Below are 21,457 nucleotides of genomic sequence, written 5' to 3'. Positions count from 1 at the left end.
CTGATGCACCTGACAGGCTTGAATGCTGAATCTGAGCCATAGGTTTCGGATGCTGGATGAGGTTTAGTTTTTTTGGAACAGGTCACATGTTTTATAGATGATAGCTTGCATAGTTGATTTAACTATATTATAAATGAAACGCAGAGGTTGCTTCAGATGCAGAGCCTGATCTCCATTATCAAGGATGCTAAAGAAATCTCCTACCTCACTCAAACCTGCTTGATAGATAGATGTGTTTGTTGATAAATGATATAACATGATTCCTATGATATAGTACTGTTTGGTATGAAACAATATTGTTTAGTATGACACAATATATATCATATGTATTATTATAAAAAGTTATATGATACGATATGATATTGTATAAATTTTTTTTATATTTTATGTTATGATATTGTATCATGATATTGTTATGTATAGTATTGTATATTATGATACAATATTGTATAATATTATATTGTATTATTAATTTATTATTTTATCACATGATACTATTACATAAGATATTGCAAAATATGATATTGTATCCTATGATACAATATTGTATATTCTATAATATTGTATCATATGATATTGTTTAATATGATAATAGTTTCTGTAATATAGAATTATATCACATGAAATTGTATAACATGATACTGTAATATTATATATTGTATCATACGATATTGTATAATATGATATTGGTTTATTATATGATATATTATCACATCACATGAAATTGTATTGTATGATATTGTAAAACATATTATAATATCATATGATACAATATGTATAATATAATATTGTATTATATAATATTTTACTTTATCACATAATATTGTATCATTTGATGTGATACAATGTTGTATCAAATTATATTGTATCATGATACAATATCATATTATGTATTAAAAATGATACAGTATCATACAATATCATACTATATTATACAATATAATATCATATGTTTCAATGTTACGATGTATTATGTAATATGATATTGTAATATAATACTATATTGTTTTATATATAATGATATTGTATTATTTGATCAAATACAATAACGTATAACACAATACAATGTCATATCATACGTTACAATATCATATCTCATCATTGTTTATTATGGAATTTTATTGTATTATATGATATATGTTGTAAATATGATAGGATGCAATATTTCATGTTATATTATTGTATTGATTAACAAATGAACATATTATTATCATGCAATTTTTTAACAGATGATATACGATATTGTGTCAAAACAGAATCCATGAATATCCAAGATCATAAAGTATGATTTTCATTTAATATGATAAAGGTGGTCTCTTAAAGGTGAAGTCTCATAAGGGTGATGTCTCGTCTCGGTGAGCTTTGTAATCTATGATTACCTATGTTTTTCTTTTGAAATTAATGTTTTGAATGAGAACAACTAACTGGTTGTGTTGTTGAAAATGTTGATATTAGACGTCTATTAAATATACATGTAACCATTATTGATGTGATATATCACGCACAATGAAACATAAAATCCTAATTCTAGTTTATTTCACGTTTCAAACAAAACAAGTCTTTCCTTATAAAATATCTTATAAGACCACATACATAGTACATATACATTCATAAAGATTACACAAATGCAAAACATAAGCTATATTGATGTGTATTCATGATATTCTATCCTTTCTTACTAAATAAATTCAACATCATACAAAGAATACTTTCATAAAATTACCTATAGTTTTCTGGTTCAGACATTGGCAAAAACACATGGCTAAGAGAAATATTGCCGCCATTGCCCTAAACACAAATACTCATTGAATATATACCTCAGCAGAGTAGATTTTGCTGCACAAAGAAAGATACTAGATGTTTATTTTATTCACAGCACCACACAATAACTGTTCTTCACTAGCAGCAGCATACATGCACAAAACTCCACCATCTGTTAGACACTTATCCCCCATGGCTACCATTCAGACCTCGGAGAGAAATAATGTATCTGAAGTTTTCTCCTTTGTTAGGATTAGAAAGTGACTGAAGAGTTTTCTCCTTTGCAGAAACTTGGGAAGTTCCTTTCTTGCTGGAATAATAAGTGAGTTTTCTTGTGCATCTCTCAGTTTTCTTGCAAAAAGTATTTATGCTGATTCCTCTTGCTCTGTAAATTCTTCAGTAAACTGGGCCTTCATCTGCATCATCATCATCATTTCCGTACTCCTCCCCATTGTCAAAATATGACAAAATGTAGTCTGTCTCCTGATTGAAAATAAAAATATGTGTTCTGATTAATCAAAATTAACGTCACAAAACCCATGGGCGACATCCCTCACCTGAGCAACAATAACTAACTCTGACCTAACTCTAAGCCGAGTAGCAAATATAACACAGACTCCATTGTGTCCCCTTCATCACAAATTCTTGTATCCACATTTCCATTAGAAATTTTTTATTAGTAATTGATCTCTCATCTTTGCTAGCCAAGTGTTTTCAGTCCACTCTGCTCCCCATAAATCCTTGGCAGATCTCATAACGAAAACTTGGTGACAAGCTTTTGGTGCTTTCAACAAGTTGAAGTAAGTGCTCGATTACAGTGCCTCCCTAATGATGGTCTAACCAAGTGCTTATGGGTTTTTCTTTAATTAAGAAGTTCAATTTTCATGACAGCGATATCTGGTTTTATGACATAAATGCTCTCATATATCAGGGACTTTTTACTCCCAGTACAGGTCCCAACAAACAATAATAAAACATTTATGCTTACTCTGGGCTATATCTTAAATTGTATTAAATTTTACTTAATTTCTTTTCCAACATCCACCAGTATATTGTTATCAAGTTATTATCTATTTTGTAGAATGTACAGAACCCGTAATTTCATTGAATTAAAATGTGAAGTTGCAAGGGGCACCGCCGCATCACTGAGTTTACGTAATAATATCTGCCAAGGGTTATGGGGAGTGGAGTATCAGTGGAACAAAAACCTTTGGCTAGCAAGGATGTTGATCTACAAATGTTTCCCATTTCCCTTGAAGTTTAAGCTATTAATTCCCTATGTATGATCTATTTGTCTACATAAAGACTTACTTCTTCAATGTCCTCTTCATCGTAAATCTCATCTTCCTCTTCCTCCACCTCTCCTTCCTCTTTCTTCTTCCCTCCTTCTTCTTCCTCCTCCTCCTCCTCCTCATCTCCCTGATCTACCTCTTTTTTCTCCAGTTCCTGTATAGTTAAATATTTTCATCTTAGACCACCATTAACAATATTGATCAAAAAGAGAATCAATGTCAAATGCAAACAAGATCTACTATAAAAATAAGAGTGAGAGTGATCATTCTTGTACAAAGAACTACACGTATATCTTCTTAATATTGGTGCATCTTAACTCAGATTCTATTTACCGGTATCTCCTACAGCATATTCATTTATTTCATTATTAAGGTACTTCACTTCACCTAGATTTACACTTTTTACGACACTTTGTCACAAGATGGTGATTTAAATATTTTGTGAAATTGTTTGTACCAATTGAATTGGTTGAATATTGTCATAGCTTAGTGGTTAAAGTATCAGGCTTGTCAACCACAGGTCATGAGTTCAAATCCGCTTAAAACTTTTGTTCACATTCAGTGAATTAAATTTTTGAAAATAATATTTCATCCATAATTGCTCATATTTTTTCGCTTATCTGAATTACCATAACTACTTCTTATCCATCATGTTATTTATCATAATCAATTAACTGTTCTACTGATTTGAGAAACTATTTCAACATAATCATAGTGAGCCACCTTAAGGGTATACTTTTTGTCACTATTGTTTACTCACCTCTAATGTCTTGGATACATCCTCCACACTCAGTTTCACCTTCGGCTTCACCTTTGGTTTGACGCTAGATTTTGTTTTCCTCCTCACTCTTGGTTTGAGTTCTGCAGGGAGCCTTCTCCAGTCTGTAAATATCATGAATGTCAGTCTACATGTATTTTGGATAAAATCTTGCCATAATCTATTGGAAAATATATTACATTTTTACCAGTCCACATGGGACAAATTAATGATATTAAATCAGGTGAGTCTTAGAAGTTTTCTTGTCGTTTAGGTACCTGGCTTCCATTTCCCATTGACTTCTGCGGCTGCCTGGTATTTGTCTGAGTATCTTTCAATGTCCTTTCTCTTGTGTGATGCTTGGAGGAAAAATGGTGATTTACGCATATTTCCGAGAAATTCTTGTTTCAGAGCCAACATATAGTCATACTCCTCACTCTGCTGAAAGGGCACTGGCTTGAAATCTGCTGTCTAATATAAAAAAAGCTGTTATTACTTGAACTACCATGCTGTGATACATGTGTTGCCAATATTTTGAACTGATGACAAGAGTAAATGTATTGAGAAAAAATATTTTCAATACTGGAAAAAGCGGTGGTGGTTGGGATATTGGTCCAGGTAAGGCCTCGCCTCTTCCAAATCCCAAAGCTTCTACATTAAAAGAGACATTTTTTCCTCTCCCTCTTCCTCTTCCAGCCATCTACAAGTGCATTGAAAGTTCACAAACATATTAAACATGTAAGTCTACTAGAAAGAAATAAACTGATGTTGGTAAGTTGGTCACATAAATTCAATGTATTTCATTTTCATTTTTTAAAATACAAATTTATAAGAGGAAAAAACAAATTATAATTGTACTATTTTCTATGGAATCCCCATATCAAACTGCCAAATGTCAGCTGACAACTGCTGACTGCTTACTGTCAACAGCTTACTGCCAAGATCTTAAACCAATTAGGCATGTTGCACAACAAATGACTAAATGCTTGATGCCAGCACTTATAAAATCTATGACATTTTCAGCACATGCACAAAAGTATTTTGGCATTCAGTATCTGGTAGTAAGCAGTAGCAGTTGGCAGTACCTTGTCAGCAATTTACAGCTGACAGTTGGCTGTCGTGTATGGAATTCCATAATCATGCACAGATCCAGAATTCCATAATCATGCGCAGATATAGAAAAATTTTCAGGGGGGGGGGGGGGAGGGGGGTTAAACGGTTATTTGCGTTTGCTAAATGTGATCTGAGTCATATTTTTTATAATTCTAAAATTTTAATTTAAAGAAATTGAAATTTGCAGGAGCCCCCCCCCCCCCCCTTAATCCGCGCAAGATAATTATCTTTTACAATTCACGAGTCATTGTAAATTTATATCCCATTTAGAATAAAATACCCCAATGGAACTTATTTAAAGCCAATCTTGGCGTTTGGGTCCCATTTTGAAACATCAAAATCCATTTCATACACATATTATTCGTGTGTATTGTTTACTCGTCTAGGTATTTTTTTAAAAACACTACAGCCCTTGAATCTTTAGTTCAAAGGCATATATATTAAGTTTATGGCATAAGAAATTAGACTATGTAATGCATACCTTGACTGTTTATTGCACCATCAAGAACATGCTGTTTGATTTTTTTATATCGGGTTCGAACGCTTACTTTCATTTTCGCATAAGGGGGGTGTCATTTAGGATCAATAATCTCCACATATCACTTTGGAAAAAAGTAACAAACACGTCATATTATGTATAAATCTATGCTGTGTATGATAATCAAATAATTATTTTGGAATTTTTATTGTTTGATTTTACTCAACTGAATACAAAATACAGATTTATGCTATTACCAATATATATTACGGAAAATATTCAATGTACGTTACAACAACTACTCCTCAAAATGTAAACTTTTTCCAGCTGTGTATTCAACACATTCCCGGATTTATTTCAAATGTAACCGACTGGTCTCGATTCCAATAAATCGTTGTACAACACAGTTTAGCAATGTCTTCGATACGTATTCAAAAACTTTGTTTTCGCTTTGGTCGACGTAATTTGGCAGGACCAAAGGGATATTATACAGTTCAAGGTTAGCATCCCGCAGAAGCAATTATACAATTCTAGAATGACATTGCTATCGTTCAAATATTTATTTTATTTCTACCAGTATTCATTTGATCATAAATTGTTGGTCTCTCATGTTGCTCGCTGACAAATTAGATAATATTATTTCGTTTTGCAGATGGATGTAGAGCTATTTCCTCAAGGTTCAACAAAAATATTAGGGTCCATCATTTTTCAACAAGTACAATATTAGGTCGGCGGAAGACATACACATACTTTGGAAGTTCAGGAAGTGGCAGTAAAAAGGGAGGGTCAGGTTCAAAGGGACACACCCAATGTCCTCACTGTGGATACACTATGTTCCATAAAGATACAACTTTGGGCAAGTCATATTATACATGTACATGTATATAAAATTGCATACTGAGTATTGTGCTATGTTTTGAAGTATCAATTTAAAATGCATCGAGTGCTAAAGCCATAAAATTGAAATAAGCTTAATGTTTCACTATTTTTCTTTTAAGAAAGGGAGACTGATAACAGGGGCATCTTAACTGCTTTGCTCTCTAGCTATGACATGTATATTGTGTATTTTTATATGTCATAGAGAGCAGAGCGGATAAGATGCCCCTGTGGATTGATCAAGATAAAAATGAGTTCATTGTAAGTTATGGTCCCGGAGCATGCAATATTTCTATGCTTTATGCGCTTTATCCTCACACTCGATCTTTAAGTGATCCATTTCATTCATAGTTTCTATTTGTACCATGAACGATATACATGTAGGTTGATATTTTGAGAGTCTCATGCTGAATAAAAGATAATCCTAATACTCCATACCAAAATCGTTTTTTTACTTACTCCATATTCATGTTAATGACTTAAAAAAAAGATGGGCATACGAGCCTGTATCTTACCTCTCCTGCTAAATTGTAAGGCAAATCATTTGTTAACAGCAGTCACATAGAGATCATGTATATTCTATACATGTTAATATTCTCTTTTCAGTAACTAGCGTGAAGTGTGAAAATTGTCATGAAGTTTTATTTTCCTCCTCAAAGAAGGATGTTCCCAAAGAAAAGTTAATTGAACCAGCAGAGGTAACTGATTCATTAAATGAAATATGGCGTTTGTGGAATGCCCTTAATATATGTAGATCTAATCTACTCAATTTTAAACATTTTGTTAAAAGAATGGAACTCTTCCATTTTGATCAATAGAGATGTACAGAATTAAACCAGCTGCTTGAAAAAGTTCTTCACTGTAAAGAGAATTTATTTTTCATTATTACCTTTATTAAATGTATAACCGGTATTAAGTAACTTTTAACTTATTCAATAAAAGCAATTTTGTTTTGCTTTTTTCAGATTGTGAACAAGTTAAATCAATATATAGTTGGACAAGATTATGCAAAGAAAGTGTTAGCAGTGGCTGTTTACAATCATTACAAAAGAATAAATCAACACAAGGCCAAATTACAGAAGCAGAAGTGGGCAGAGGAGAGGGAAAGGCAAGGTACATCTAGTTTTACATATACAAATACATTAAAACATATCTATTACATTTACCTGTAAATGCCAATGCCAGTTAATACACTTTAAGATATACCGTAACAGTCATTAATTCAATTTGTCTAAAATTTCACAGTTTGCATTTTTGGTTCCTCTCATTATGGTTTTGATTTCATGGAAAAATATTTTTTCTACTTGGAAAAAATCGTGATTTTATATAAAATAATTTGTTTTTAAAAAAAAAAGTAAATAAGGTCATATTAAAAAGCAAAGTTTCTTTTAACGGAGGAGTTCAGTAAAATAATTAGTTAGTGCATAATTTTCATGATGTTTAATGTTTGTGAACAATTGTTATTGTGAACATACTAAATTAAAAACAATAAGATATTTCTACAGTATACCAGTACATGTATAACAATATTTTGAATATGTTATTCTTCTTCTTAGATGTGATTGTGTTTGAAAAACAGAGAAAGGGTCATCCTGGTGGTCTCAACCTTGATATCCGAGCCACTCTGAATAATGAAGGTCAGAGGTCAAGGCCAGAGACGGTCCCAGTATCCCCAGTAGTCAAACAGAAGGAGAGCTCCGATAGCTCTGATATACAGATCGACAAAACTAATATTCTCATGTTAGGGCCAACAGGAACAGGTCAGATTTGATGAATAAAGCTATGAAATAAATAATAGATTATCTACAAATACTGATTGTCTATCATTAATTAATATAAAGTTATACATGTATAATGATAGCAATTTACTAAATATAGCAAATTGTTGTTTTGTACAGGCAAAACCTACATTGCGCAGGTTCTGTCAGAAATCCTGAACGTGCCGATAGTGATCTGTGATTGTACAAGCCTGACACAGGCGGGGTATGTGGGGGAGGATGTTGAGAATGTGGTGGGACGCCTTCTACAGAATGCCAAATTCAATGTGGATAAATGTCAGCAAGGTACTATTATCGGGGCTGTTTTCACACCATGCTATTTTCACCTAATCAGACTTTCATCCAGTTTTAAATTCACTCTAATTTAGCTGTTTTTAAGGAGTTATTTTGTACATTGAATATTTAAATTTCCCTATGACAATGAGGGCAAATGTGCCAAAGATTTCTCCTTATACACTTAAAAAGAATGAAAGATATCTTCAACTTTTAATCAAATAATTATTAAATGATGATAGGAAAGTGATGTCTGTTTAGAAAGAAATCCACACACACTCTGCTAGCAAATTTTGATGTATTTGTAACATTATAAATGTTTCTTTTCATCATTTCAGGGATTGTGTTTTTGGATGAAGTGGATAAGATCAGCTCCAAGAAAGGGGGTCAGTTTCAACGTGATGTTGGCGGGGAGGGGGTGCAACAGAGCCTCCTGAAAATGATGGAGGGAGCAGTCATTAAGGTCCCTGACCTGAGTGGCAGTGGAAAGAAGACCATTGATGTAGACACCACCAACATCCTCTTCATCTTCTCCGGAGCCTTCAGCGGCCTCACTAACATCATTCAGAGGAGGACCAATATCAAGGTTAATATTTCCTATATGACTTGTAAGATTTGATTAGTTGACGAGCTAAGTTCAAATTTCTGTACACCATGCCAAAGGGGTGGTAAGTAACGTGGCATCTGACTGCATTATATATTGATTTAAATGCAACAAAAATGGAAATAACATTACAAAGTGAATTTAACAATCCAATTAGAATTAGATATTAGCTCCCATTGCTTACATGCTACATTAATGAAGCAGATTTATTATCTAGTTAATAGATTAGAATTCACCTTACATCTGCACACAAAGAATAAAATATGTGGAAACAAAAGTAATATTGAATTGATTACATAAGGAATAATGTAACTGTATAAGTAAATGTATCTACTCCCAGGTGTATTCCTAACTGAATTTATCCTTTTGGACTCAAGATGTTTGAAATAAAACCCTATAGATAAAGTCCCGTACTTTACATCCTTGATTGGACTTGGATAAATTACACAGATACTAAACTAATGTTCCATTCTTGGCCTAATTTGCAGCCATTTGGATTCACCTCAGAGACACCTGAAGACAAGGAGGGTGCCAATGCCACAGACACCATCCACCAATCAGATACAACAGATCATGAAAAGGACGAGATCCTGCGTGCGGTAGAGGTTGATGACCTAGTTAACTTTGGGATGATCCCAGAATTCATCGGCAGAATCCCTGTCTTTGCTGTTTTTGAGAACATGACCACAGAGATGTTGATAAAGATCCTCAAAGAACCCAGAAATGCTTTAATTCCACAATACGAGACTCTGCTAGAAATGGATGGGGTAAGTGGAACATGAAGTTCAGGACTTGGTAGAACTGATTTTATGTTTTGTATCTACAGTGTACAATTCATTTAAATAGGCAAAACTGAAGTTTGAAGAAGAAGCTTTGGTGGCTGTCGCAGAGAAAGCTAAAGAATCAGGCACAGGTGCACGTGCACTGAGAAGCAGACTGGTAAGGGATCATATCACAGGCACCTGACGTTATACATGTATATTTTTCTCATAATAAAAATAAATACATGTACCCTATATTTAATAATACATTTAATATATAGGGTATTTATTTTTATTATTAGATTATTAATTTCCTTGAATATGTATATTCATGGACAAGACGATGTTATTTTTAATGAACTAAACATACTATTTAAAACAAAAATATAATCATTTTTTTTCAACATGTATTTTGGATTAAAATTGTTCATACATCAGATAATTTTTTTTTTTTGAGTATGAATTCTATTGCTAGAATTTTAATTATTATTTATAATTCATTTCTCTATCATTAAGTACAGATATTAAGAACATTTGTCTTTATAAATAACATTAACTTGTAAAGAGTTATTAAATTTAAGGATACATCATAATTTTTTTTCTTTTTTGGTGTAAGTGATATGTAAATTTTTTTCATTTAACCAATCAAATAGCACATTACAAACATAATTTATTGAAAATGGTTGTATATCCAAATTTATTGAATACGAGGGTCAATAAAAAAAATATGAAGGCAATTGGGCTGTCTATCATAATTTTTTCATAAAAGTCATAACTTACAGATTATGTTATGCATCAACACATATTTTATTAATATATGAAGTTTCATTCCATTTGATGAAAAGGTATTTCAGTTAACCGATTTTAAAATCAACATGTTTTGTCACCACGGCGCACGGTAACGTTAAAAACACAACGTCAAGGTCACGCACGTACAGTTAATATCCAATCCTTATATCACCCTGAGTCTTTTGTGCTCTTCACCATACCATTTAAATCGGCACTATATCACTTGACATCTTATTTGTTCACATTTGTTCGAAAATCATAAGTTAGTTCCTGGAAGTTTTCTGATTTTTTACCGAATGTCTCTTCGTTAACAGTAAGAAAATCCCTTAATGTCAGATGACGTTGTTTATTCTTTTGACAAAATATTTACAGATATTCTACTCTCTTCCGGTCTGTTTGATGTTCAAAATACAGTTACCACAACCCCCGCAAAATGTTTAAGAGTTAAACACAAATGTAAAAATAATTTTTTACTTATTTTTTCCACCATTGAGCATTTTCACGATTTTTATTGGCTTTTTTTCGAGTTAAATCAATACTGTTTATACTTTTCTTGCACCATTACGTCCGGCAACATCAACGTATTTAGTCAATTTTAAAGATGACTAAATGTCTTTAGTTACTGATATCTGTTCAACAAATCTATATATCCCGTCATCATTTGATACAAAGAATATCATGACAATTCTTAATTTTAGGTTTCAATATTATTTGGTTTTAAGCCCAATTTATCGAGATATTAATTTCAACATAATATGGTTTATTGTTGACAGAACACTAAGTTTGACCATGCGCCGTGACCTCATTTTTGCAGGATTAGATTCTAAATAATTCTGAGAAATAAAGGAATATATTAACTTTTTTTATTTCAAATTGTTGAAAACAATTATTAAATATGTCTACTAAATTTAGTAGTTATATGACATTAAATAACATAGCTATGGCAAAAGTCTTCGTATTTTTTGATGGACCCTCGTACTTTAGAATGAAGTTAATTTTTTTGAATTTTTTTTAGGAAAATATTCTACTTGAGCCAATGTATGAAGCACCTAATTCTGACATTGAGGAAATAATTATAACAAAAGATACAGTAGAAAATAAAACACCTCCAGTGTATGTGCAACGATCTAAGGACTTGGTAGTATCCACTGACAAATTTGTAATCAAACAGACAGAGCCTCCTTCTATGAAAGTGATGAATCCACCACAGTCTTAGGCTTAGGACTCATAAACTTAATTTTAGTACATGGTATGCTTATTGTATTATTTCAACAATATGACTTATTTAAACTTATTAAAGTTTGAGAATGTATTTTTGTCTTATGTGTGTGGGTTTTTTTCTTCTTCTTGTCTTTGTTTTTATTAATTTAATGAACGGACATGTAGTTACCAAGGACGCTCTGATATATTGAATCGGGATCGGATTTTAGCTGCAATCCATTCGGCAAACCTCGTATTCCATTTCACAACGGAAATTGCGTACACTTTTGTGCATCTTTCTGAAGGTTTGAAAACCAACGTTGCTAATGACAAAAAATAAGTTTCGTTCATTTTCACAATGATAACGCTCTTCTGCTGTCTTATAACAATATCCGATTTGCATGAGTAGATCTCTCGGGTGTCTTCGTAAGAAAGAATAGGAAAGCGAATCAAGGGTAGGCAATTCAAAATGAAAGACATTGTGCAATTATCCCCGGATATTGCACCACACTGTGTATATATATATTGAGAAATTCTTTCTTAATTTCATTGTACAGACAGGTGTCGAGTTGAGCAGACGATCCAAGAGGGGAACTTAATGGATAAATGGTATAATTATGTGTTTCATTGAAAAAACGCGTGTGAATAATAATTTGTGAACATCGAGCCCGAAGTAATCCTAAAATATTTTGAATCGCAAACTAAAAGCAGAGATATAAATAATATGTTATTTATGTCTTTGCTAAAAGCTAAAAAAAAATTGTAAATTTAAAATGTGAATTATATAAATAAAAAACAATAAATTCAACGGTTACCATATTATTATGTTATCATCAAAGTAGGAAAATATATTATTAGCTCACCTGAGGTTGGTAAAAATAGAAGAAGAAAAATTAAGGCGGAATGCTACATCAAAATTGTATTTTATAAATTATTATATATGTAAATTTTTATTAAAATTCTGACTGATCCCAATCAAACAAACTAACTTAAATTAACTTAACTTATTTGAGATGAGTAAAAGACGCAATCACCCGTACAGTAATCCGATGATGAAATGTGTATTGCAGCTGGTAAATCAAATAAACTTAATTATTAAGTTTACTTCCAGACCATATTATAACCAAGCATCCTAGTTTGTTAATAAAAGTGTGATATTTTAAGGGCACAGTCATGATTTTGGTCGAATTTTATTTTTGTATTTTTATTGTTTACAATGTATTAGATGTAAATTAATGCATTTCTGTACTATAATGTTATTGAAAAGGACTGTATATGATATGGGCCTAATATGGCCCCCTAAAATGAACATCATAATTTTTCAGTAAATCTTTGTTTTCTTTGAACACATATATATATGTGAAATTATTTTATAATTTTCCTTTTGATCCAAATGCCCACAATTTAGAAATATGACATCACGCAGTTAACCTTTTCCCGCCATTTTTCCATTTTAGCATAAAATGGCTCATTTAAAATAGTTAATCTTTCGGAAAACATTGAGTGCATGCAGCGTAAACAAATAAAATATTTTAATCAAAGGTGTATCTATCCTAGAATAAAAAGGGACAAAAATATTTTCCTTGTTCAAAGTGTCACTCTATATTTCCCATTCGAGAAAAGATAAGAAAAATGCCAGTTTTTGAATGATTTTGATTAAATTATAAAAATTATGTGACTCCTGACCTGATAAAGTGCCAGTAAGTGTAAACAATTTAAATAAATAAAAAATACATGTTATATCAACTGTTCTTAAATATAACTTAACAATTTAATGTACCTGAAACACTTTAAATAATGGCGAATTATGGGGGCCAAATGTTACGGATATCATATATAGTTTTTTCAATTGACTGTTAATAGTATCTCTAGTTATGAGCAAGACAAAGATCGAGCTAAAGATTTTCTGTTATGTGAACAAAACTCATGCCATGTTTTTGTTTTATATTAAAATTGTTTCAATAAACCGATGAAAAAATTCATTCATCAATCTGATTTTTAGGTTTGCCCTATTGCAAATCTTTGTCCTTTGTGTGTTAACAGTCTTACATTTTTAACTTCTTCTTAAAAACTATAAGGCCAAATGTTACAGGGTTGTCTCTAAAAATTGAAGTAGATGGAAGAAATAAAAAAGTAGAAGGGGGTCTAGGGGTCTTGCTTATAGCTACATTGTGTTGAAATGCAATATAATAGCTGGGTAATCAAGGTATTTTAGGCGGCGGAATTCCACGCCTCCCGGGTCTTAGAGACAACCCTGAGTTACCATTTTTGGTGTAAAGTATCTCTGTGGTAAGAGTAATCTAAAATTTGAAATTCATGGCTTTACCACCCCTGGGGCCTCAAAGGCAAAGCCAAATACCGGTATGCAAAAAAGATCAAATTTTCAAAAATCTTCTATTCTCCCTTGCATGTTGGGAAAAAATAAATGCATGGTTATGATGTCCATGAAGCTCTCTACCGAAATTGTGAAATTCATGGCCCCTGTGTGAGGGGTTCAGACCCTAGGTTAGGGCCAGTATGGCCATGCATACAGAAAAAATGTATTGAAGAACTATATATATGAGTTAAATTCGGCCCCCATAATTCGCCAGATTTAAAAGTGTTTCGGGACAAAAATATGTTATGTTATTTTTTAATAGAGTTGATACAAAATATATTTTTCACCTATTTATTTGATTCATTTGCACTCACTGGCAGTATATGACGTCAGAAATGTCGTTATTTCTATGATTCAGTCAAAATCAGTCAAAAATTGACATTTTTCTTATCTTTTTACGAATGGGAAATATAGAGTGCATGTTTGAACAAGGTTAAATTTTTGTCACTTATTAGTCTTCGCTAGATACATCTCTGATTAAAATATTTTTTTGTTCAAGCATGCACTCTATGTTTTCTGAAAGAAAAATTGCTTGAAAACAAGCTGTTTTATGCAAAAATGGCAGAAAAAGGTTATCTTTACGATGTCATATATCTAAATTGTGGGCACTTGAATCAAAACTAACATAATGTTTAAAACATCACACACAGTGGAGCCTCAGTTATCCGGAAGCTTTTGTTCCCAAGTCCAATCGTCCAGATAGGTGAAGCGTCCGGATATCTGAAATGTGTCTATTAATTGTTGTCATGAATGATAATGTATTTGTATACAATGGCTCCCAGTGTTGATACTAGGTTTTTTGCCTTTCATACCATATAGCAACACATGCTAGAGTTGTCTGTTGATATGAACGTTTTTAGATATAAAGAACTCTGCTTTATTTTATTATTTTGTCATGAAATATTAACTGGACAATAATAACCAAATCTAGCTAAATTCTTTGTGTCCAAATAAGATATGTGTGTGATACACTGTTGTTCGCAATATTCCAATTTTTGAAAGTGATTTGGGAAGTCAGTGTGTTTATACAAGCTTCTCAAGAGGGTCTAGCAAGTAAAAAAGGTGTGAAACTTAATTGACAGGGGTAATCTTTTGTACTGAGTATGGTATCATCAAATTTTACCGTCCGATTAAATGAAGCAAGATAAGTAGTATATCAGTGTTTTGTGGTAAAAACAGACCGTCCGGATCCGGAACGCGGAATTCCGGATAAATGAGACAAAATAACATATAAAAAAATCTGTTCCCAAATAAAATCGTCCGTAAACTAAAGCGTCCAGTTATCTGGCGTCCGGATATCTGAGGCCCCACTGTATATATCTGCACAAAGAAAACAAAGAATTACAGTAAAATGATGATGTTCATTTTAGGGGGCCATTTAGGCCCATATCATATATACATGTAGTCCTTTTACAAAATCCTCTTCTCTACTCTTATATACATTTGAGGAAAATGAATGCATGGTTAAGATGTCCTTCCATAAAGCCCTCTACTTAACTTGTAAAATACATGACCCTGAGACAGGGGTTGACTGTTCAGGCCCTAGGATGGGACTAATATAGCCATATAAAACAATATTTTTCTCTACTCCCATACCTATATTTGAAAAACTAAATGCATCATTGGCGGATCAAGAGAGGAGATCCGGGGGTTGAACTGACAAGGTGGAAATCTACACAATCGAGTTAAACAATGTTTGCTTATGAGTACACTGTACACACATCTGCTTTACTTTCAAAACCTGCTTTCAAATGTATTTTTTGGCTATAATTGATTTAATTCTTTTTCGCCCTGGGCAATATAAACCAAAAATTCGCCTACCCGTTTGTAATACACCTTAGGGATATGTAATCAAATTTATTACACACCCCTTTCCCGCAATCTTAATTTGTTATTACACACTCCTTTCTGTTAATAATTGGCTATTAGGATGTAGAAATTGGTATTCTTTGTTTATTTCCGATGTTCAAGTTTGACGTTAATGTACATGGTATACAAACAGCTGGCGTAATTTGACATGGTAGTTAATAGATTTAAAAAATGAACAGGTGTTTGTTGACAATAATCATTCATCACAAGATGTTTTAAATTGTTTCTTCGATATTTTTTATAAGTATACGATATAAAAATTATGACATCATCATGGCACTTTTTATATCACATCCTGTATTGGATCTTTGTTCCTGTATATCAGTCCTCGAGCTTTACTGCTCTCGGGCCGATATATACAGTGAGCTTGGTCTAATATAGGATGCGATATAAAAAATGCCTTGTAATAATCTATTTATAAACTATAGAGTGATATTTTAAACTAGCTAGTTTTCATATTCTAGAATTGTTTGTCATATCTGTTAAAATAATTCTGGCTAAATGTATCATTTGAAATATTTGACATAAGTTTGTCAGAAATAAATTGCAGAGGGATATGTTTTACAGATAGCTATTTACCTTTTAGGTGAATGTGATCGGATTTTAATATCACTAGGATGCCTTGAGATAAACCCAGTCTGCTGTGTGAAGTTCTAAAATGGATTTACTAGCAACAAGAAGAGATTATGCATGGTCTTTCTGAAAGGCTATCATTGATTGGAATTTCATTTTTTATGGATTTCTAAAGATATAAAAAAAAATCCAAGATGTTGGAATTTGAAAATGTTTTGCGACAACTGGGATCCTTTGGACCTTATCAGAGGCGTGTCTTTGTGTTGGTCAGCATGTTTGAAACCCCTGTTGCCTGGGCCATGCTTCTGCCAATATTTCTAAATGTTGTTCCAGAGTGGAAGTGTTCAGATTCCAGCAATGCTTCCCTTACATATAACTCATCATTCACTTCAAATATTTCATTTCCATTATCCATAAATGACAAAAGTTGTTCAGAAAGTGGATTGCTGTGTCCAGAAGCATCGTTTACTAAAGAAATCCAAACCATTGTTAGTGAGGTAGGCGAGTCAGAAAATTAGACTTCAATCATTTCATTATATGTTTATAAATGTCATATGGAATTCTGTGTATGTTAATTATTTTATCAGTGGTCGCTGGTCTGCGACAGGAAGTGGATCCCCGGCACCATCACCACCATTCAGATGTGTGGTCTCTTGGTGGGGGCGCTGGTCATGGGACAGCTGGCAGACATCTTCGGTCGCAGGAGGCTGCTTTATCTGGCCTATTCCCTGCTACTGGCCGTCTCTCTGGGCAGTGCCTTTGCCAATTCTTGGCAATTATTTGCTGTTTTTAGATTTTTCATTGGGGCCCTGGTAGGGAGTAAGTGCAGTTGTACTGTTATACATACAGAAATAATCATATTATGTAAGAACCATTTAATCTGGTTATGTTTGTGATAATTAAATTTTCCTCTCTTTTGGAAATCACTTTCGTATTGCAACAAAATGAGTAAAAGTTCATGTGAATAAGATTTGTACATGTATTATGCAATCAAAGCCAATATGATTTTAGTGCCTGAAACCAGTTTTGTCCAAATTTTATCTTGAAATTTTGTGATTTGTAGGTGTGATGGTGGTGAACTTTGTTCTCCCACTGGAATTCGTTACCCCCAGCTGGCGAACATTCTGTGGGTGTGTGGGGTTCTGGGCAGTGGGACTGATGACCCTCGCTGTGTGGGGGTACTTTATCACAAACTGGAGGTACCTAGTCATAGGAACGTCTGTGTCTGGGGTCTTTATGCTGTTCTCATGGTGGTAAGTCAATAACAAAATGGCATTGTCCCCCTATATTTTAGAAATTAAAGGGGCATGGTCACGATTTTGGTCTAAAATTATTTTTTCGATTTAAATGTTTACAATGCCTTAGTAATGTATTTTTAATATGCAACCAAAATTTGAGTGTCATTTATTGAATTATGAGCGAGTTACATAGATTACAATTCTTTGCTTTGTAAACAAGGCTTTTGTTTACATTTTGAATGTTGAAGTGAAAATTCCAGTTTTAGACCTAAAATGAATGTGTTAAATGTCAAGAAACTGTTTCTTTATGTTTAAAATGAATATAATAATAGTCAAATCAGCTTGAAAAAGATTTTTTCTGGTATATTGAACCTATGTAAACAAAAACAGGCCACAAGCCTTGTTTACATGACAAAGAATTGTGAGCCCTGTATCTTGCTTAATAACTTTACCACTGAATCTCAAATTTCATTTGATCATTTGAAATACATTTCTAAAGCATTATAAATAATAAAATTAGAAAAATAGAATTTGACACAAATTGTGACCATGCCTCTTTAAAATGCTTTCTACTAATTATTCTTCCTTCAATTTCTTGATTAATATACATATATTTAATTTAGTATGTCTCAATATTCCAAATGAAATGGCCAGGTCCTTCAACCCCGTTTCATTATCAACCACATTATATACCACCTTAGGTCTTTCAACTCACATCACTTTAATATTATATACGGGTAATCGGTAATTTCTTTTTTAACCTTCACACAGGTTTGTTCCTGAGAGTCCACGGTGGTTGTTGAGCAAAGGAAGGTATGATGAAGCAGAGGCCATTTTAAAAACAGTAGCCAGGTATAACAAAGTGGATTTGCCTGACCTTTCTACACTTAGGAAGGTGTCTGAGGTGTGTACAAAGACATTGAATTAATAATATTACAACAATATCAATTTTTTCCAGTCTGTTTGATGTACCATATTCATTTTGGTGTTCAAAAATTTCTTTACCATTTGCAGATCTCAAATAAGCCTGAAAAAAGATTCAAGAACTTCAGTTATTGGCATTTATTTCGCACATGTCAGATGACAAAAAATTCTCTCATTGTCATGTATGGCTGGTAGGTTGATAGTTTTACTTTTTATTTTGAATACCGGTTTGTGCTCTGCAAGTTATCACTGTGTTACTGGTAATCTCTACCAGTATTTTGGATACCATATATGTCAGATTATGTAAAGCAGAGCCTTATTAAATCAGATTTTGTAAAGCAGAGCTTTATTAAATCCATATGCTAACAATTCAGACACTTCACATTCTTGATAAATTTCAACAAAATTTTTAAAATGGTGTGAATTATTCTAACAATGCATGGAGATTCATTTTGCCAAACAGTAAAGTTGGGAACGAATAAGGCTCAATTTCATTCAATGTAATGTCATGGATAACGTAATAGAAGCACAATGCACACATGGTGAGCATATTTCACATTGGCACAAAGTTTCCATGAACAAAAATTTTGCATTCATTGTCAAGCATATTTTTTGGCATGTGAAATAACGACTTATAAAATTTATATTCCTAGATTTGATCACCGAAATTTGTTCTTCATTTTCAGGTTTGTTTCCAGTTCGGTTTACTATGGGTTAAACTTTAACACCAGTAACCTGGCCGGGAATCTCCATCTGAATGTCTTTATCTCAGGTCTGGTAGAAATACCAGCTCTGGTGTATGTGGTGGCATTGAACAATATATTAGGGAGGAGGAAAATCACACTGTCTCTGATGTTATTAGCAGGAATCTCATGTTTAGCAGTTCTAGTCATAAATCTGATAGGTAAGTGATACTCATGTATACATGCTTTCACTTACAAGTACTTACCTACATACAATGTTCCCAAAACTCATGATATGTATAAAAGTATTCATCACTGTTGTCATACATTTTTTATTGCCTTTGATGCATGAATTCTGCATCTAAATTAACGTGCATTATAAAGAGACTTTAAAATGCATGTACAGGTACATTTACAATCGACACTTTTCATGCCAAAAAATAAGTACTCTACAAAGTTATTTATATACACATTGATGCACAATGTATCAGATGAAGAATGTCAACATTTACTTTTGTAGATGAGTATCAGACGACATTGATCATTGTTATTGCTATGATTGGTAAGTCGGCTATATCCGGCGGGTGGGCAGCCACGCAAGTTTTCTCTGCCGAGACATTCCCCACAGTTGTAAGGTTAGTCATTTAGATAACTCAAGAAAAATACATGCATTAGATATGATTGAAATACATGAACATTTTGCAGTTTCTTCTTGTATGAAGTTTTTGATTTTTGATGTTTTAGAAATATTGGCATTGGAGCTTGTGCCATGTCAGCCAGAATAGGAGGGATTATAGCCCCACAAATTGTACTTCTTGTAAGTATGTGAGAGGCAGAAATAAAAATTGTCTTAGTTTTACAGAAAATATTAAAGATACAGATGTTGACTGGGTTTAAGGGCAATGCTGATTATACAGCAAGAATCAATGTACTTTTTATTGAAACAGTACTAGTATATCATGAGCATTGATCGTAAGTATGTGTATTATGGGTAGGATTTTTATAACCAGAAATTTTTTTTCTTTCTAAAATCAGTACAATTACGGAAAATAATTTGAGATTTCGAAGCATCTTCCATAACTGTGCTAGTAGTACATGCGTAATGAAAGTAACAATGAAATCATGGCAATGGAATGCTTCAGTTTGTCGTATGTTTTATGTATATTAAAATATGGTTGTTTGAAGTTATTGCTAATTCTTCTGATTTGTTTTATTGATATATGTAAACAAATATTTTTTCTAGAGTAAAGGATCCATTGATGAACTTCCATTCGCTGTGTTCGGGGGTCTAGCTCTGCTGTGTGGATTTCTGATGCTCTGTCTCCCAGAAACCAATAACAAACCCCTGACAGACCACATTATTACAATCCCTGGACTAGATGACAAGGTCAAGGTCAATGGGAGGTCATTGGAAGAAGAAATCCCACTGCAGGACCCTGAATCTTGACCTCAACTGGAGGTCGTCAGAAAGACATTCAACCATGATCTCATTTTTAATTTTCCTAATAGGCCAAAAAAAAATACTGTAATACTTGCTAGCATTTATGTTTGCATAATGGAAAGAGGGAATACATGACAACGACAATTTCATTAAGCTGATTTGCAGACACTCATATTTTTTTGGATATTTTTATATATTCAGTAATTTATACTGAATTGTTTTAGATGGCATTATATATATTAGTAAAACAAGATCAGTAAAAACGGTTTTAGTTGATGATGAAATAATTATGGCAAAATGTAGTTCTAATAAACACTATTAAAACATTTGAATGATTTTTGTCATGAAACAATGGTTTTTATTTTCCTTATCTGAACAAGAAGTGAGATGTTACTAAATATTTATATGATGTAGATGTACCGGTATATTGTAGCATCAGTAATTTTATTTTATTATATTTACATCAACCGAATACGTTTCCCCCATTTCTTACGAAACGTATAGTTAATTTATAGCTCTATAAAAACAGCCAGACTTAAATATCGTTTGGCGTAATCTACAGCAGCTGAAACTGACAGGACTGAAGTCTACAAACCCCGTTTATCGATTGGTCGATACTTGCGACCAAAGAAAAATCGCGGACTTTTGGCTGTTTCTGTTAGCTTTCGTA

The 21,457-nt window shown here is 32.8% G+C and overlaps 3 protein-coding genes across 3 annotated transcripts; 2 read left to right on the top strand and 1 right to left on the bottom strand.

Moving 5' to 3' along the window:
- Positions 1-1,514: 1,514 nt before the first annotated feature.
- LOC128176526 (DNA-directed RNA polymerase III subunit RPC7-like) lies at positions 1,515-5,487 on the bottom strand. Its single transcript, XM_052842935.1, has 6 exons — positions 5,405-5,487; positions 4,394-4,510; positions 4,089-4,281; positions 3,814-3,935; positions 3,073-3,207; positions 1,515-2,244 (listed from the first exon to the last, which is right to left on the bottom strand). Exons 2-6 carry the CDS (start codon positions 4,508-4,510, stop codon positions 2,158-2,160), a joined length of 654 nt encoding a protein of 217 aa, XP_052698895.1. The 5' UTR covers positions 5,405-5,487; the 3' UTR covers positions 1,515-2,157.
- Positions 5,488-5,687: 200 nt separating this feature from the next.
- On the top strand, positions 5,688-11,794 carry LOC128176524 (ATP-dependent Clp protease ATP-binding subunit ClpX-like). Its single transcript, XM_052842932.1, has 10 exons — positions 5,688-5,900; positions 6,054-6,257; positions 6,884-6,975; positions 7,243-7,390; positions 7,834-8,037; positions 8,176-8,340; positions 8,667-8,914; positions 9,421-9,699; positions 9,779-9,871; positions 11,498-11,794. The coding sequence occupies exons 1-10, from the start codon at positions 5,816-5,818 to the stop codon at positions 11,696-11,698; spliced, it is 1,719 nt and encodes a 572-aa protein (XP_052698892.1). The 5' UTR covers positions 5,688-5,815; the 3' UTR covers positions 11,699-11,794.
- A 148-nt stretch (positions 11,795-11,942) lies between these two features.
- LOC128176525 (organic cation transporter protein-like) lies at positions 11,943-21,115 on the top strand. The gene is made up of 11 exons (XM_052842933.1): positions 11,943-12,137; positions 12,240-12,291; positions 16,515-16,998; positions 17,089-17,320; positions 17,565-17,754; positions 18,511-18,643; positions 18,754-18,854; positions 19,350-19,567; positions 19,867-19,981; positions 20,091-20,163; positions 20,590-21,115. Exons 3-11 carry the CDS (start codon positions 16,696-16,698, stop codon positions 20,791-20,793), a joined length of 1,569 nt encoding a protein of 522 aa, XP_052698893.1. The 5' UTR covers positions 11,943-12,137; positions 12,240-12,291; positions 16,515-16,695; the 3' UTR covers positions 20,794-21,115.
- The last annotated feature ends 342 nt before the right edge of the window (positions 21,116-21,457 follow it).

The sequence above is a fragment of the Crassostrea angulata genome, chromosome 3 (genome assembly GCF_025612915.1).
Source record: "Crassostrea angulata isolate pt1a10 chromosome 3, ASM2561291v2, whole genome shotgun sequence".
In the NCBI taxonomy this organism is placed as follows: Eukaryota; Metazoa; Mollusca; class Bivalvia; order Ostreida; family Ostreidae; genus Magallana; species Magallana angulata.
Note: the sequence above shows the minus strand (reverse complement) of the source record. Positions and strands in the feature narration are given on the sequence as shown.